At 43.6% G+C, this 17500-nt stretch overlaps 1 protein-coding gene across 1 annotated transcript in view; it reads left to right on the top strand.

Moving 5' to 3' along the window:
- The window catches only part of LOC105893558 (butyrophilin subfamily 1 member A1-like), a 22966-nt gene extending 8546 nt beyond the window's left edge, over positions 1–14420 (top strand). Inside the window, exon 9 of the mRNA XM_031580599.2 lies at positions 13203–14420. Within this exon, the coding sequence (XP_031436459.1) occupies positions 13203–13423 (221 nt within the window). The 3' untranslated portion in view covers positions 13424–14420. The remainder of the gene's footprint in view (positions 1–13202) is intronic.
- Positions 14421–17500: the final 3080 nt, after the last annotated feature.

The raw sequence follows: 17500 nt of genomic DNA, 5'->3' as shown, positions 1-17500 counted from the left end.
AAAACATGAAATGAACATACTAATGAATTAACTTACATACATACAGCGATGCCTCTGCTGGGGAACCAACCTGTAAAGAAGGAATCTCTCCGGCGTAATGACCGTCTGCACTCTTAATCAGCCTGCCGTTTCTAAATTATTCTAAACAATTTACCTGCCTACTTCCTGTACAGCTCAAAAATACAAACGTCAAAATAAGAGTCTGGATGAAACTGAAATTGTACACGTTGCAAGCGTAACAATTCAAATGAAATGCCTGGAGGCAGAACAGGTTACACTATGGAGCACCCGTGTTGTATGGACCAGTAGAAAAGCTACAATCGCGAAGGTACTAGATTCTAGAGTTGGAATTACAATTATAACAAAAAGTTTGCAAATAGTAAACACTTTATTTTGTACAGTTTCCTTGATATGTTAATGTACAAATATGAATATGTTGCGGTCAGTGTATTGTAGCAATCTAAGTCACTACGCAGAGAGGGTTTACCTGAATGATTACTTTATTGTTTAATTGTGTTCTGCTTCATGAAATACTGTTTTTCTGTTATATTCTTACAATTTAACATTGATTTCTCGTTAGGGTTAGAATGGGGTGACGTCATCAGTGGTTTGTTGGACCTTTTTCTGCTTAGATTTTTTTTTAAACTTACCGAGAAGTAGACACTGCACACTGTAAACCTCGTTATTGTAACTGAAGAATACGTCTGAGGGGATTTGCGAGGTGTATGGGCCCATAGACATATATATATATATGTCTATGTATGGGCCAGCTATGTTAGCTGCATGATTGGTTGTGGACCTGTCAATCTCACTATGAAAGTTTCCGTAACCACCATAGACAGACGCCCCATTGATGTGCAAGCGTCGTCGCCATTTTGGACAGGTGAAGGACTGTAACAAGGAGGAGGAGGAGCTGTGTGTTTTTCTGAATAAAAAGCATTTAACCCCAGGTATAGTCCGGACCGGGGGTATACTATGGCCTGTTACACCGGCATGGAAAAGCACAGAGATAGAACCAGAGACATAGGTTTGAGATAAGAGTCTCAGCAGGGGGTGGGAAGATCAACAATTGACCGATCGCGAAACTCCTCCCTAGAACGGCCCTCATCCAATCATACCTTAGCAACCGCTACTAAGAGAAGAAGGTCCGACAACTTTGAGGTCTGAGCAGCATGGTGAAACAGTGTTCCTTACGCGACTTGTAGATTTGATACAGAGATTAGAGGGATGCGTTGTTTTTTCCCCGCATTTCCAAAGCCCAAAACACAGGAGGCAAGGTGCCGGAGGTGGATTAAACAGTGTGGGAGAACCCACTCCCAACTCAATACATCGAAAAACACACATATGTCACATAACGCCAGCATTGAACAGAACTTTTAACGAACACTTTGTATTTATGCTTGATACAACATTGAACAGAACTTTTAACGAACACTTTGTATTTATGCTTGATACAACATTGAACAGAACTTTTAACGAACACTTTGTATTTATGCTTGATACAACATTGAACAGAACTTTTAACGAACACTTTGTATTTATGCTGCTGGCGTTTGCTATCGCTAGCTAGGATAACTCAGCGTGCAACTTTACAGACGTAACATTAACATCGCTAGCTAGGATAGCTCAGCGTGCAATTTTACAGACGGTAACATTAACATTTTGATTTTAACATTAACACTTTAGTCGGAGAGACTAGCTCGAGCTTAACATACTGTATCAATGTTGAACAAAAGGCCATTATGAAGTTATTTTTTTATCATCCATTTCGCCGTATCGCGCTCACCATTCACTCAAATCCTAACGTTAGCCTACTACACAGTTTGCGAGGCCAAAAATAATGTTAATCTAAAAAAAAGAAATTGCGTTAATCTCGCGATACAAAAATGAACGGCGTTAAAATGGGTTTGCGTTAACGCCGGTAATAACGCGTTAAACTGACAGCACTAATTTATAATACAACAGAGTAATCCGGCATAATTACATTACGAGTATGTTAACTCCACTCCAGTGTGCGGTATTTAATACAAATATTCTCGCTGCCGACTGTGCGTGGAAAACTTTATTTATGTATTTTATAAAAAGCTAAATATTTGACACCACAATCAGATCTTTGCCTCAGTGCTTACCATCTTTTCTGTGATTTTCTCCAGATTGTGATTTAGCCTATATTGTTACTGGACTGTGTGCGTAAAAGTGTCAATCAATAACACTGTGCTCTACATAAACAAAACCACACATCACTTTTATCATAAGAACATTTAATCAGCAAGTCACAAATCAATACAAAAAATTGTGCTTTATCAAAAAAACTACGTATTAAAACTATGTGAAGGCACTGATTGTCTGGTATAATTACAGCACACACACACACACACACACACACACACACACACACACACCGACCATGGCACACAAACATATGGCAAAGTGGTAAAGTAAACGAATAAAGATACATAGAAAAAGAAACATATTGATGCACAGAAACGCATAACATTTTAAAACACAACTTAAAAGAGTAACAGAGTCATGTCTATAGTTCACCATCGAACATAGCATTAACATGGAGGTGCTGTTGATCCACACAACCTTGGAGAAACACCTCCATGTCCTCTTGTTGTGTAAATATAAGCAAGAAGGGGTCTTTAGCCTCCAGGTCATCTGTGGTTCTCAGCATGTGCAGTGCATCCGGTTTTTCCACTTCTGTCATATACATCATTTTGGGAAAGGAGACACGTCCCTGGAACCGCCTCGTATTGTGCCTTGTCCACTCCACTGCAGATTTCATGTCTGACATGATCTTTGGGGTCTGGGTTAGGAAGGGAAAGATAAAAAAAAAAGATTTTACATTATCCAAGGGAACTCCCATATTACACCACACCATGCATTGTCCAGAGAAACATTGCCAAAAACTTAAGAAAGAAAATATTACCACACTGTCCTGGTGTGTTGGTTATCTGTGGCTCCCTTTTTCTGATTTCTGTCAGATGACAGCCTTCAGCAAAGGTTTGACATAAGTAAATCGTATGGATGGCAACATATAGAAGGGTTCAAATATCCACGTTTTTCATAAGAGTTAAAAACAGTTGGAAAAACCCTAGTTAATAGGAGTTACCTTGGTGGAAAGTTGTCCAACAACAGAGGTGACCACCATCGCCTTGCAATGTTCATGTCTGTAGAAGTTTGTGGAAAAGCACACATTTTAATTGAAACATAGACCTTATAAGATGAAATGTTAAAAAGCGATTGAAAAAAACACCTCTGTGAAGTCCAAAGAGAGGCCAAACATGATGTGGACAGCATACTGTAAACAAACAAATTGAAGTATCCATGAACAAACCACAAGATTACAGGAAGAAATTATGCAAGGAACAAAGGAAGGCAATATTTCGTACCATTAGGATGAACATCCCACAACTACTAGAGCCTCTCTGCTTGGGAATGCCCTATGTGTTAAGTTAAAGGTTAGAAAAATACATCAAAAAGGGTTTAAGAAGAGGTAAGGCATTTTCACATCAACCTACAGATAGACAGAAGCATTATATGTTCACGCGCTAGGTTTAGCTTTGAGTGACAAACACTTTAGTGTGAAGAATAACTATGAATCATTCTATTGGTACATACAGGGAGGTGATCCATGGGGTCTGCTGAATATGGGGGCAACCAGGTGACAGTCACATGGCAATCAGCAGCAAAGATGTCAATGTTCTAAAAAGTATTTTAGGTATCAGTGTGGATGTGAGCAAAATATGCTGACTTGAGTGTTCCAAAACTGCTAAAAGATCTTTGCTACCTGTTGACTAGCCATTTTTTGTAGTTTTTGTGTGGAACAAAAACTCTGGAGTGGGTTTCCCTACTGCCATTTCAGGAGTGAGGGGTGAGGTATCTATACAACAAACAAACACCAAAAAATTATTAATTATGAATGTGTTTTTTAGGCAGAAATCAATTTAACAGAAAAAAACAGTTTACCCCAAAAGAAAAAAAGATTACCGTCTGTAGTTGCAGCAGGTACAGCAGTACCTGGTAGGCACAAATAGCAATTACATACTAATTTCACAGACAACACAATATATTTCCTCAGTCCAACTGTTTCCAGTGTAGACAATGAATATTTCCGATAAGTAGATAATCAATGCAAAAACAAGTACCTTGTTCGCTAAACCTCAGGACATTCTGCCAATGCCAATGGCATCTTTTCATCTCCCCCTCCACTTCCACATTAGTAATCCAATGCAAAAGTAATTTAGAAAACCGTACAAGTTGTTTAAGAATGCGGTTTTTAATACACTCACTACTGCCACTGGATTCAAAATATATGGTATATTTTAAATGCCGAACCCGCATGTGCTCTGCTGAGCACGTGACAACTTGTCTGCAGTACTTGCAGTTGTCTGTGTCTCCTCCGAGTTCTTCCTCTGAGGTAAACTCAAAGCATGTAACTGCACAAACGTTGTATTAAACACAGGTATTACAATGTACCACAAAAATAAACCTTGCAAACTCAAGGTATTCTTACCTGACAAAATGAAAGGTCTGGAGCGACTTTAAACTCCCGCACGGAGACAAATTATCCAACATTGAGAGATTTGGCCATGACCGATGACATAGAACTCACGTGCAATTGGCTGTCAACAGTCGATGCTGCTGATTGGCGGATCAGTGGCATGTCCCGCCTCATGCCAGTGGCATGTACTTCCTCATGCCACATGCCACTGAAAGATCTAACTCCTACTGCTTTGTCATTTAGTGTAATTAAACCAGTTTAAAAACAATATCACAAAGCCACTTTTCTTTATCTAGCCTTTATCTTTTGATTATATTCAACTCATTTAATAATCATATACCAAAGCCTACATTCTTTATTTGGCCTCTGTCAGAAAACATTTGTGTGTGTGTGTGTGTGTGTGTGTGTGTGTGTGTGTGTGTTTTTAGACTTCCTGAGTGTCTGTGTGAATCATGAGTGTGTCACAAGTGCAAGAATATAAACCAGTAGAGTGATTGGAAATGAACTGTAGACTGTATTTGTATTAGATAATGAAATTGTCTACTAATGACAAAACAGAACATTCTCCTGTCCGTCCGTGACCGAGACGGACGGTTCACTTGGTCCCCGGGCACTGAGAAGCTGCCAACTGCTCCTGGAAGAACAGTTCGGGATGGGTGAAATGCAGAGCGTACATTTCACAGCGACCTCAGGCCTGCGTGTGTTTGTGTGTGTGTGTCCTGTGTCACCTCCATAAAATACACGTGTGTGTTGCAGTGTGCCGCTTGTGGCAATAAAGAACTGACTGAAGTCAGCCTTGTTTGTTGTCAACACTACAAGACTGAAAATATCACAACATTTTTCTTCCCAGTTGTGCGTTCATGGCGGAAGGCAACAGATGATGAGGTAATGAAGAAAGTCCATCAACTGGAGAACATGACCAGTGAGGTGAAGAAGGCAAAACAAGAATTAGAGGAAAAGACAAAACAACAACTAGAGGAGAAGAACAAAGAAATGGAGAAGACAAAACAACAACTAGAGGAGAAGAACAAAGAGATGGAGAAGACAAAACAACAACTAGAGGACAAGAACAAAGAGATGGAGAAGACAAAACAACAACTAGAGGAAAAGACCAAACGACAACTAGAGGACAAGAACAAAGAAATGCAGAAGACAAAACAACAACTAGAGGAGAGGAATAAAGAGATGCAGAAGACAAAACAACAACTACAGGACAAGAACAAAGAGATGGAGAAGACAAAACAACAACTAGAGGAGAGGAATAAAGAGATGGAGAAGACAAAACAACAACTAGAGGACAATAATAAACTCCTTCGAGAGACAGAGACAGAGCTAAAGAACATGACTAAACGAGAGAAGGAAAGAGAGCGACTACTGAAGAACATGACCAGTGAGGTGGAGACCAGTAAAAGACAACTGGAGTCACTGGAAAAGAAACTGCAGGACAGGAACAGTCAACTACAGAACCTGAGAACCCAACTACAAGAACAAAGCAGGGAGCTGGAGGAGAGAGACAGACAGCTGGAGGAGAGAAACCGACAGCTGGAGGAGAGAGACAGACAGGTGGATGAGAGAGACAGACAGCTGGAGGAGAGAGAACAACAGCTGGAGGAGATAGAAAAGACAAAACAACAACTAGAGAAGGAGACAAAACAACAACTAGAGGAGAAGAATAAAGAGATGGAGAACACAAAACAACAACTAGAGGAAAAGACAAAACAACAACTAGAGGAAAAGAACAAAGAGATGGAGAAGATAACACAACAACTAGAGGAAAAGACAAAACAACAACTAGAGGAGAAGAATAAGGAGATGGAGAAGACAAAGCAACAACTAGAGGAGAAGAACAAAGAGATGGAGAAGACAAAACAACAACTAGAGGAGAGGAATAAAGAGATGGAGAAGACAAAGCAACAACTAGAGGAGAGGAATAAAAAGATGGAAAAGACAAAACAACAACTACAGGATAAGAACAAAGAGATGGAGAACACAAAACAACAACTAGAGGAAAGGAATAAAGAGATGGAGAAGACAAAACAACAACTAGAGGAGAAGAATGAAGAGATGGAGAAGACAAAACAACAACTAGAGGAGAAGAATAAAAAGATGGAGAAGACAAAACAACAACTAGAGGAAAAGACAAAACGACAACTAGAGGAGAAAAATAAAGAGATGGAGAAAACAAAACAAGAACTAGAGGAAAAGACAAAACAACAACTAGAGGAGAAGAATAAAGAGATGGAGAAGACAAAACAACAACTAGAGGAAAAGACAAAACAACAACTAAAGGAGAAGAATAAAGAGATGGAGAAGACAAAACAACAACTAGAGGAGAAGAATGAAGAGATGGAGAAGACAAAGCAACAACTAGAGGACAAGAACAAAGAAATGGAGAAGACAAAACAACAACTAGAGGAGAGGAATAAGGAGATGGAGAAGACAAAACAACAACTAGAGGACAAGAATGAAGAGATGGAGAAGACAAAACAACAACTAGAGGACAAGAACAAAGAAATGGAGAAGACAAAACAACAACTAGAGGAGAAGAATAAAGAGATGGAGAAGACAAAACAACAACTAGAGGAGAGGAATAAGGAGATGGAGAAGACAAAGCAACAACTAGAAGACAAGAACAAAGAAATGGAGAAGACAAAACAACAACTAGAGGAGAAGAATAAAGAGATGGAGAAGACAAAACAACAACTAGAGGACAAGAACAAAGAAATGGAGAAGACAAAACAACAACTAGAGGAGAGGACTAAGGAGATGGAGAAGACAAAACAACAACTAGAGGACAAGAATGAAGAGATGGAGAAGACAAAACAACAACTAGAGGACAAGAACAAAGAAATGGAGAAGACAAAACAACAACTAGAGGAGAGGAATAAGGAGATGGAGAAGACAAAGCAACAACTAGAGGAGAAGAATAAAGAGATGGAGAAGACAAAACAACAACTAGAGGACAAGAATGAAGAGATGGAGAAGACAAAACAACAACTAGAGGAGAGGAATAAGGAGATGGAGAAGACAAAGCAACAACTAGAGGAGAAGAATAAAAAAATGGAGAAGACAAAACAACAACTAGAAAACAAGAACAAAGAAATGGAGAAGACAAAACAACAACTAGAGGAGAGGAATAAGGAGATGGAGAAGACAAAACAACAACTTGAGGAGAAGAATCAAGAGATGGAAAAGACAAAAAAACAACTAAAGGAGAGGAATAAACTCCTCCAGGAGAGAAAGACAGAGCTAGAGAACATGACTAAACAAGACAAGGAGAGAGAGGGACTACTGGAGAACATGACCAGTGAGGTGGAGACCAGTAAAAGACAACTGGAGTCACTGGAAAAGGAACTGCAGGACAGGAACAGTCAACTACAGAACCTAAGAACCCAACTACAAGCAGTGTTGTGCACGTTCACACCTCTCATGAACTAGTTCAAAGTTCAGTTCATACAAGTAAACATGAATCGTTCACGTTCATAGTTCACCATTTAAATTCTGAACTAGTTCATAGTTCAGTTCATTTTCATTTTTTTTTTATTATTATTGCTAATTTTTCAGGAGGACATAATTTGCACAGAAAGGTGAGATTTTTACTGTCGGAAACTTTATCAGACACCCCGCACATAATAATAAGGTGGATCGGATGTAGGCCTACTCGCTGAGTCTGCGTCTCTGTTTTCGCTTTCACTTGCCATTTTTATATTGACACCGAGATGACACCGGCTGTTGCCTTGGAATACGTTGCTTGTTTGGTATACATGTGTGTGCGATGATTCATTGGTAATGTAGGGCGAAGTGGAGTTAGTTGGTTTAGGTATCGCAGAAATTATACGGGTACTGTTATAGAGGGGGTTCGGGAAATGTGTAATCACTGAGGGTCATCCGATTAGAATGGAAAAGAATGGAGACTTGGAGATTCAGTTTGATTCTTCACTCTTTGTATTGCATTAACAAACTAGAGGAGAAGAATAAAGAGATGGAGAAGACAAAGCAACAACTAGAGGAGAAGAATAAAGAGATGGAGAAGACAAAACAACAACAAGAGGAGAAGAATAAAAAGATGGAGAAGACAAAACAATAACTAGAGGAAAAAGATGGAGAAAACAAAACAAGAACTAGAGGAAATGTCACGATCTGAGCCAGATCCATGTTTTCTATGTCATGTGCCCCATGTCGTGTGTGTGTGTGCTCTCTCTCTCTCCCTCTCTCTCCCCGCTTCAGGTTTGCCATGCTTAACTCACTGACTCTTCCAGGTGCCTGGTCTAACACACCTGTGGCTAATTGGACCTCATCTCTTCCCTGTGCCTGGCCTAACACTCCTGTTGCTAATGAAGCCTCGTTTCTTCCCTGTGCCTGGTCACACACCTGTGTCTAATTGGACCTCATCAGTGCCTGTGTTAAACCGTGCTCTGAAGAACATTCAGTGCTGGATTATCTCTTTGCTTACCTGGGGGGTATTCGTCGTAGCTCGCTAAACGGTTTAGCGAGCTAATTTTCAGGCTAAGATAAAAAATGCCCCTCTTTTTGGTTCGTGGAAGCAACTTTTGATAAATCACCATAGTTACATATCGATTAGCACTAACCTGCTCCAGGGCAGGCTAACTTAAGTGTAGCTGGATAAGCTTGCCACACCCCCGGAAAAAGGAGGGATCCCATTGACCAAGGACTGATATTAGAGTTAGATTAGCGGAGGGAGAGAGTTCTTTGCGATCGCCAAGATCCATTATTCTTGTATGAGCGCTACCGATTCAGCCGACAAGGAATCATTAATTTACAAGACCTTCTCGAGTCATTTATTGCAAACACCACATTGACTGTCTTGCGCTTTTTTGCGAGTGGTACATTTTTGTAGTGTCGGTGATGCGGAGAACAAAGCACTCATAATTATATGAGTGTTATTAGTACACCATAGCATATCATTATTGTAGAAAATGATTACGGTGGACTCATGATAAGAATAGAGAGAAATACAGACAATTTATTTTCACTGCTTCAATTTATTGCATTTGTTATTAATATATTTAGTCATTTAACAGACGCTTTTATTCAAAGCGACTTCCAAGAAAATGTAAAACTACATCGAGGAAGGAGGTGAGGGGATTTGAACTAGCAACCATGCAGATTTAAACCGGTAGAGGAAACCTCTGTACCAGCTGACTCTTGCCGTCAGGTATTCATACATAGATATCACCCTATAAACATCCCAACACACCTTGCTCTCACAGCGGTGGTGGTGTTGAATTTTGCCATGATTATGGTCTTGTATTCTTCATAAGCGTTCATGTTCATCTCCTACTCGCCAGCGGAGAAAAAAAGAGCCCTTTTCTTTGAGTTTAGAACCATAATACCGTTAGAAAATCATGGTTTTAGTGATCGACCTTTCCTGCCTTTTGAAGTAGGACGTGCACGCGTAAATGCCATGATAACTTTAGCCTGGTTGAAATTAACCACATGATTAGGATGCGGATCAGCCGTTAACGAACCGATATTTGCTGTTCTCAATCAGCTCGCTAATCTTAATCTTAACACCACCTACTGTTCAAGCATTAAGGATTTCACAGATGAGATGCTCAAGGTTTTTGATCGATCCCCAAGAGGACGAGATGCGGCGAGGGCCCTAATGGGTCTAACACAGGGCAAATGTTCTGTTTACGATTTTGCCATAGAGTTCCGTACACTGGCAGCCTGTACAGACTGGAATTATCTCAATAGCAACATCTTGGATGAGATCGTCCCCCACGAGTTACCTAGTAGCCTGGAAGGCCTCATCGATCTGGCTGGCAGAGTGGATACCCGTCTGCGAGAGCGCATCCACAGTAGAGCCAGAGGACCTTTTGCCAGAACGACTTTGCCTGTGGAGGTCGACGTCCCTCTCGCTGACCCAGAACCCATGCAAATTGGGCGAACTCGCATCACTGATGATGAGCGGAAGCGTCGGAGAGAGACCAACTCGTGCTTCTACTGTGGCAAGCTGGGTCATTTCTCCTCCAGATGCCCTTTAAAAGGCTCTGCCCGCCCGTAGTTGCAGGGGTACGGGTGGGTGTGGTGCAGAGGGTTCCCCCTGTTGATATGTCTGTGTTTTCTGTTAACCTGTTGATCAATAACCAACTCCATTCTGTCAAGGCCCTTGTTGATTCAGGTGCTGATCAGAACTTCATCCAGACTGCCTTGGCGAGGAAGCTTGGAGTCAGTCTTTTCGTGAACTTGAACCCCCGCTGCTGACCAGTGCTTTAAATGGAACTAAGCTAAGTCCTATCTCCCAGGTATCTGAGCCAGTAATTTTGAAGTTTTCTGGCAATCATGTGGAGTCAATTTCATTTTTTGCCATGGATAATTCGCATGTATCACTTGTTCTTGGACTCCCTTGGCTACAGCTCCATAACCCCCACATCAATTGGCGAGATGACTCCATCCTTTCGTGGAGTTCTCACTGCATGGCTACATGTTTGTCCTCTGCCCATCTTCCGGTATGTGCAAAGATCTCTGACCCTGATAAAGATATTGATGTTTCTAATGTTCCCCCTGAATACCTGGATCTACGGTGTGTTTTCAGCAAGTCTAAAGCTACCTCTCTTCCCCCTCATCGCCCATATGACTGTTCCATTAATCTTCTCCCAGGCTCTACTCCTCCCAAGGGACGCATCTACTCTCTTGCTCCTCCAGAGAGAGAGGCTATGGACAAGTACATTTCTGAGTCTCTTGCTGCTGGGATCATTCGCCCTTCGTCCTCGCCGGCCGGGGCTGGATTATTTTTTGTTGCGAAGAAGGATAAGTCCCTAAGACCGTGCATTGACTATCGTGGTCTTAATGAGATCACTGTAAAGAACAGGTACCCCTTACCACTCATGTCCACCGCTTTTGAGCTGCTGCAGGGTGCTCAGTTCTTCACCAAGCTAGACCTCCGTAATGCATACCACTTAGTCCGCATCAAAGAAGGGGACGAATGGAAGACAGCGTTCAATACTCCAACTGGTCACTATGAATATTTGGTTCTTCCTTTTGGTTTGACAAATGCGCCTGCTGTATTTCAGGCTCTTGTGAATGATGTTTTGAGAGATTTTATTAATCGTTTTGCATTTGTTTATTTGGACGACATTCTAATTTTTTCTCCCACCTTAGACGCCCATCGTTCTCATGTGAGGCGAGTTCTGCAACGTCTGCTGGAGAATCAACTTTTCATAAAGGCTGAGAAATGTGATTTTCACCAGAGGTCTGTGGCTTTCTTGGGATTTGTGATCTCCCCTGGTGTCGTCCAGATGGATCCAGGCAAAGTAGAGGCAGTAACTGGGTGGGCTGTTCCTTCCTCCAGACGAGAGCTCCAGCGCTTCTTGGGCTTTGCGAACTTTTATCGCAAGTTCGTTCGCAATTACAGTTCCGTTGCAGCCCCGCTTACTGCCCTCACATCCACCAAGGTCCGCTTTCTCTGGAACAAGGACGCTGAGAGTGCCTTCTCAACCCTCAAGACCATGTTCACCACAGCTCCAGTGTTGGCCATCCCGAATCCCTCATCACAGTTCATTGTTGAGGTTGATGCATCAGGCACAGGGGTGGGCAGTCCTCTCTCAGAGGTTAGCAAAAGACAATAGAGTGCATCCCTGTGCCTACTTTTCACGTAGGCTATCTCCGTCTGAACAGAACTACGGCATTGGAGATCGGGAATTGCTCGCCATAAGATTGGCATTAGAGGAATGGCGGCACTGGCTGGAGGGAACCGAGACCCCTTTTCTCATCTGGACTGATCACAGGAACCTTGAGTATTTGAAGACGGCCAAGCGCCTAAACTCACGCCAGGCTAGGTGGTCACTTTATTTTTCTCGATTTAATTTTGTGCTCTCTTACAGACCGGCCTCAAAGAACATCAAGCCAGATGCGCTCTCCAGACTGTATGCCCCGGTGTCTCAAGAGGGTCCCGAGACTATCCTTCCCCCCACTGCCTTGTGGCTACCGCACAACTGCATGTGGAGACCCTGGTCCAACGGGCCCTGGCACAAGATCCTGGTTCGGCGAACAGTCCTCCTGGTAAACTTTTTGTGCCTCTTTGTGTCCGTACTCAGGTGCTTCAGTGGGGCCACAGTTCACTTCTGGCCTGCCACCCTGGGATCGCTCGGACCCTCTCCAACCTGAAGCAGCGGTTTTGGTGGCCAACCATGAGCAGGGATGTTAAGGGTTTTGTGGCTGCTTGTGATACCTGTGCCAGGAGTAAGACCAGTAACCAGCCCGCTGCGGGTCTTCTCAGACCTCTCCCTATTCCCCACAGGCCTTGGTCGCACATTGCTGTTGATTTTGTAACTGGTCTGCCTCCGTCTTGTGGTAACACGTGTGTCATGACCATTGTTGATCGGTTTTCTAAAGCTGCACACTTTGTCCCCCTCCCTAAACTTCCCTCTGCCAAGGGAACTGCTGAACTTTTGGTCCATCATGTCTTTAGGCTGCACAGATTACCCATGGACATTGTATCTGACAGGGGGCCACAGTTCACCGCCCTGTTTTGGAAAGATTTGCCGGCTTATTGGTGCTTCTCCAAGTTTGTCGTCAGGGTTTCATCCTCAGACTAATGGCCAAACAGAGCGCACCAACCAAAAGCTGGAGGTGGCACTACGCTGCATGGTCTCTGAGAATGCTTCCTCTTGGAGTCAATGGTTGCCTTGGATTGAATATGCACATAACAGTCTCCCCTCTTCATCCACAGGATTGTCTCCTTTTCAATGTTGTCTAGGCTATCAGCCACCCCTTTTTCCAACCCAGGAAGAGGAGGTAGCCGTGCCATCCGTACAGGCCTTTGTCAGACGCTGTCGGGAGAGTATGGGCCCGAAACTAGACATCATCTGCTGCAAGCTGGCAAGAAGTACAAGAAGATGGCTGACAGACGGCGCGTCCCTGCTCCTGCCTACCGTCCCGGTCATAGGGTAATGCTATCGACTCCCAACCTTCCTCTCAAGGTCCTCTCTCGGAAATTAGCTCCAAGATTTGTGGGCCCTTTCCCTGTCTCCAAGATAATCAATCCCTGTACTGTCAAATTGTCATTGCCTTTGTCTATGCTTCGCATCCACCCCTCCTTCCATGCTTCTCAATTACGTCCTCTGATCTCTTGTCCTCTCTCTCCCCCTGTCAAAGCCCCCCCACCCCCTACGGTCATTGACGGGGGCGAGACTTACACGGTCAGGAGGCTACTGAAGGTCCGGTGCCGTGGCAGGGGCCTACAGTACTTGGTGGATTGGAAGGGCTACGGGCCAGAGGAGAGGTGTTGGGTGCCATCACGTTTTGTCCTTGACCACCGTCTGATTGAGGATTTCCACCGGCAGAACCCGGAAGCACCAACTAGGGCGCCAAGAGGCGCCCGTAAGGGGGGGGGGGGGGGACTGTCACGATCTGAGCCAGATCCATGTTTTCTATGTCATGTGCCCCATGTCGTGTGTGTGTGCGCGCTCTCTCTCTCCCTCTCTCTCCCCGCTTCAGGTTTGCCATGCTTAACTCACTGACTCTTCCAGGTGCCTGGTCTAACACCTGTGGCTAATTGGACCTCATCTCTTCCCTGTGCCTGGCCTAACACTCCTGTTGCTAATGAAGCCTCGTTTCTTCCCTGTGCCTGGTCACACACCTGTGTCTAATTGGACCTCATCAGTGCCTGTGTTAAACCGTGCTCTGAAGAACATTCAGTGCTGGATTATCTCTTCGCTTACCTGGACACCTTTCTTGCCATGTTTTCCTATTGCATTTTTCCTGCCTGTCTGTTTTTGCCTGGATTCCTTTGGATTTTGGATTTAACCCTTTGTGGGTTTTATTGGACTGCTTTGGACTGTGCATCTAGCCCTGGCCTGTGTTTTTATGTTTCTGTCTTATGCTGCCTGCCATGCCTCGTTGAGATCCCCATGTTTTGTATCTTCTGAGCTTTGCTGTTTTTTTCTGTTTGATCTCCTGCCTCTGTTTTTTTGAAGACATTCATACTGCTGAAAGGTTTATTAAAATACTCATTTTGAAGATACTTTGTTGCCTTTGTCTGCCTTTGGTTCCAAACCTGTTTTACTCGGTCTCAGCCACCGTGTGTGTGTGTGTGTGTGTGTGTGTGTGTGTGTGTTAATCCTGTGTTTATGAAACATGGCGGGTGTAAAGGTGGCCACGCCAGGACGGTGCTGGGATACTGTGTGAGAGAGGATAAGAGAGGGATGGAGGGAGGGAGAGGAAGAGAGAGGAAGGGAGAGAGGAAGGTAGAGGGATGGAGAGGGATAGATAGATAGAGGGAGAGAGAGCAAAGTGTCTCCGTAGAGATTGTGTTTCAGGAATGCAGGGGTAGGAGGAGAGGAGGTTTTATTCTCTTTCTTTCTTCAGGTTAGAGGAGTGAGTCGGTATTAAGCTCTTACACAAACACCAGTGAGTGTGTGTGTGTGTGTGTGGCTCTGACACAAACAGTCCATTCCTTAAGGAATTAGGGATGGTGCGATGGAGACCACAGGACCAGAGAACCCAAAACACACCTGCACGCACACACACACACACACACACACTGCTGCACGTCTGCTAGTTCTTTCTCCCACCTCTGCGGCCAAAGATTTTGGTTCCCATGTCAGACGGATTGATCTCTGATCCACAAGTGTGTGTTGGTGTGTGTAGAGGACCCCACACCTGTGTGTTTGTGTGAGTGTGAGTGTGTGTGTGTGTGATTGACCTCTGATCCTGAAGTGTGATAATCTCACCACCACAGCCAACAGCCGGCTTTGATCAAACAGGGAGACAGAGAAAGACAGATGGAGGGAGAGAGATGGAGAGAAAGATGGAGGGACAGAGAGAGAGAGAGAGAGATGGAGGGAAAGATGGAGAAAGAGAGAGATGGAGACAATGAAAGAACAGAGGGAAGAATGTGAGGTCATCTTGATGGGACAGAATTAACAGACAACTATAGCATGAGCAGTTTGTGTGTGTGTGTGTGTGTGTGTGTGTGTGAGTGCGAGTGCGGATGGGGGTGGTGTGTGTAAATGGTCCTCATTTCAATAGCAGGAAACTGACCCCTCAGACAGATGGCTCCAAAGGGCAGCGTGAGAAAACCCAATAACACACACACACACTCTCTCACACACACACACACGCACACGCACACGCACACACAACCACAACCACACACACATACACACCACACACACACAACCTCACACATACACACATGTACACACAACTGCACACACACACACACACACACACTCAACCTCACACATACACACACACACAGACATACACACAACCTCACACATACACACACACACAAAAAATAGTAGAGAAGTGTCTATACAGTGAATAATACTGGAGAACAAATGGAGAAAGCCTTTTTTTAAACTAATTCAAGTCAATTCTTGTGTGTTTGTCTTTGTGTGTGTGTGTGTGTGTGTGTGTGTGTGTGCATGTAAGATAGAGAGAGAGAAAGAGAGATAGAGAGAAAGAACTGTGCGAACTGACCTCTCGACACTTTTAGCAGGCAGAGTTTTATCACGTAGTTCCTGTGTGTGTGTGTGTGTGTGTGTGTGTGTGTGTGTGTGTGTGTGTGTGTGTGTGTGTGTGTGTGCGTGTGTGCGTGCGTGTGAGTGTGTGTGTGTGAGAAAGATTCATCATGTAGTTTACATTTACATTTAGTCATTTAGCAGACGCTTTTGTCCAAAGCGACGTACAAGGGAGAGAATAGTCAAGCTAAGAGCAATAGAACCTGGTGTAACAATAAATAAATACTACTTTACATAAGAAATATAACAAAATGAAATTAAAAGAAAAAGAAGTGCAGAAATGTAACTGCTGTAATTGCAAGTTACGCACTAGTCGAAGTGCCAGTTAGGACAGGAAGTGCTCTCTGAAGAGTTGGGTCTTCAAAAGCTTCTTAAATGTAGAGAGGGACGCCCCTGCTCTGGTAGTGCTGGGTAGTTCATTCCACCAACGTGGAACTACAAATGAGAATAGTCTGGACTGCCGTACTTGCACAGACGGCAGTGCCAAAGGACGCTCACTAGAAGAGCGCAGCATCCTGGGTGTAACATTTGCCCTTACAAGAGCATTTAGGTAGGTGGGAGCAGAACCATCAAGCACTCTGTAGGCAAGCATAAATGACTTAAACTCAGTTCCTAGATGCAGGCCAAGAATGCTTGTTTCCTTTGTCTTTTAGTAATAAACGTTCACCTGCTGAAGCCCAAAGCAACAGAACACAGATCTACTCCAGGTGATGACAGGTGTGTGTAGATGAACACAGATCTAATCCAGGTGATGACAGGTGTGTGTTGCTGTGCAAAGTGGATGAGGATCTTATGTTACTTGTAAGTCAGTTCCAAACAACATGACTCAGAGACCTGTACACAGTGCCTTTAAATGCCCCAGAGACCTGTACACAGTGCCTTTAAATGCCCCAGTGACCTGCACACAGTGCCTTTAAATGCCCCATAGACCTGTATATAGTGCCTTTAAATGCCCCATAGACCTGTACACAGTGCCTTTAAATGCCCCATAGACCTGTACACAGTGCCTTTAAATGCCCCATAGACCTGTATATAGTGCCTTTAAATGCCCCATAGACCTGTATATAGTGCCTTTAAATGCCCCATAGACCTGTACACAGTGCCTTTAAATGCCCCATAGACCTGTATACAGTGCCTTTAAATGCCCCAGAGACCTGTACACAGTGCCTTTAAATGCCCCATAGACCTGTATATAGTGCCTTTAAATGCCCCAGAGACCTGTACACAGTGCCTTTAAATGCCCCAGAGACCTGTACACAGTGCCTTTAAATGCCCCAGAGACCTGTACACAGTGCCTTTAAATGCCCCATAGACCTGTACACAGTGCCTTTAAATGCCCCATAGACCTTCACACAGTGCCTTTAAATGCCACAGAGACCTATACACAGTGCCTTTAAATGCATGTACAACATATGTAAGTGGCTGATTTACATGCAAATATATCTTTGGCATTTTGGAGGCATGTGTGTGTGTGTATGGGTGCCTGTTTGTGTGTGTGTGT

Source organism: Clupea harengus, chromosome 2 (genome assembly GCF_900700415.2).
Source record: "Clupea harengus chromosome 2, Ch_v2.0.2, whole genome shotgun sequence".
In the NCBI taxonomy this organism is placed as follows: Eukaryota; Metazoa; Chordata; class Actinopteri; order Clupeiformes; family Clupeidae; genus Clupea; species Clupea harengus.
The sequence above is the reverse complement of the archived record's forward strand: the minus strand, read 5'-3'. Positions and strand labels throughout refer to the sequence as shown.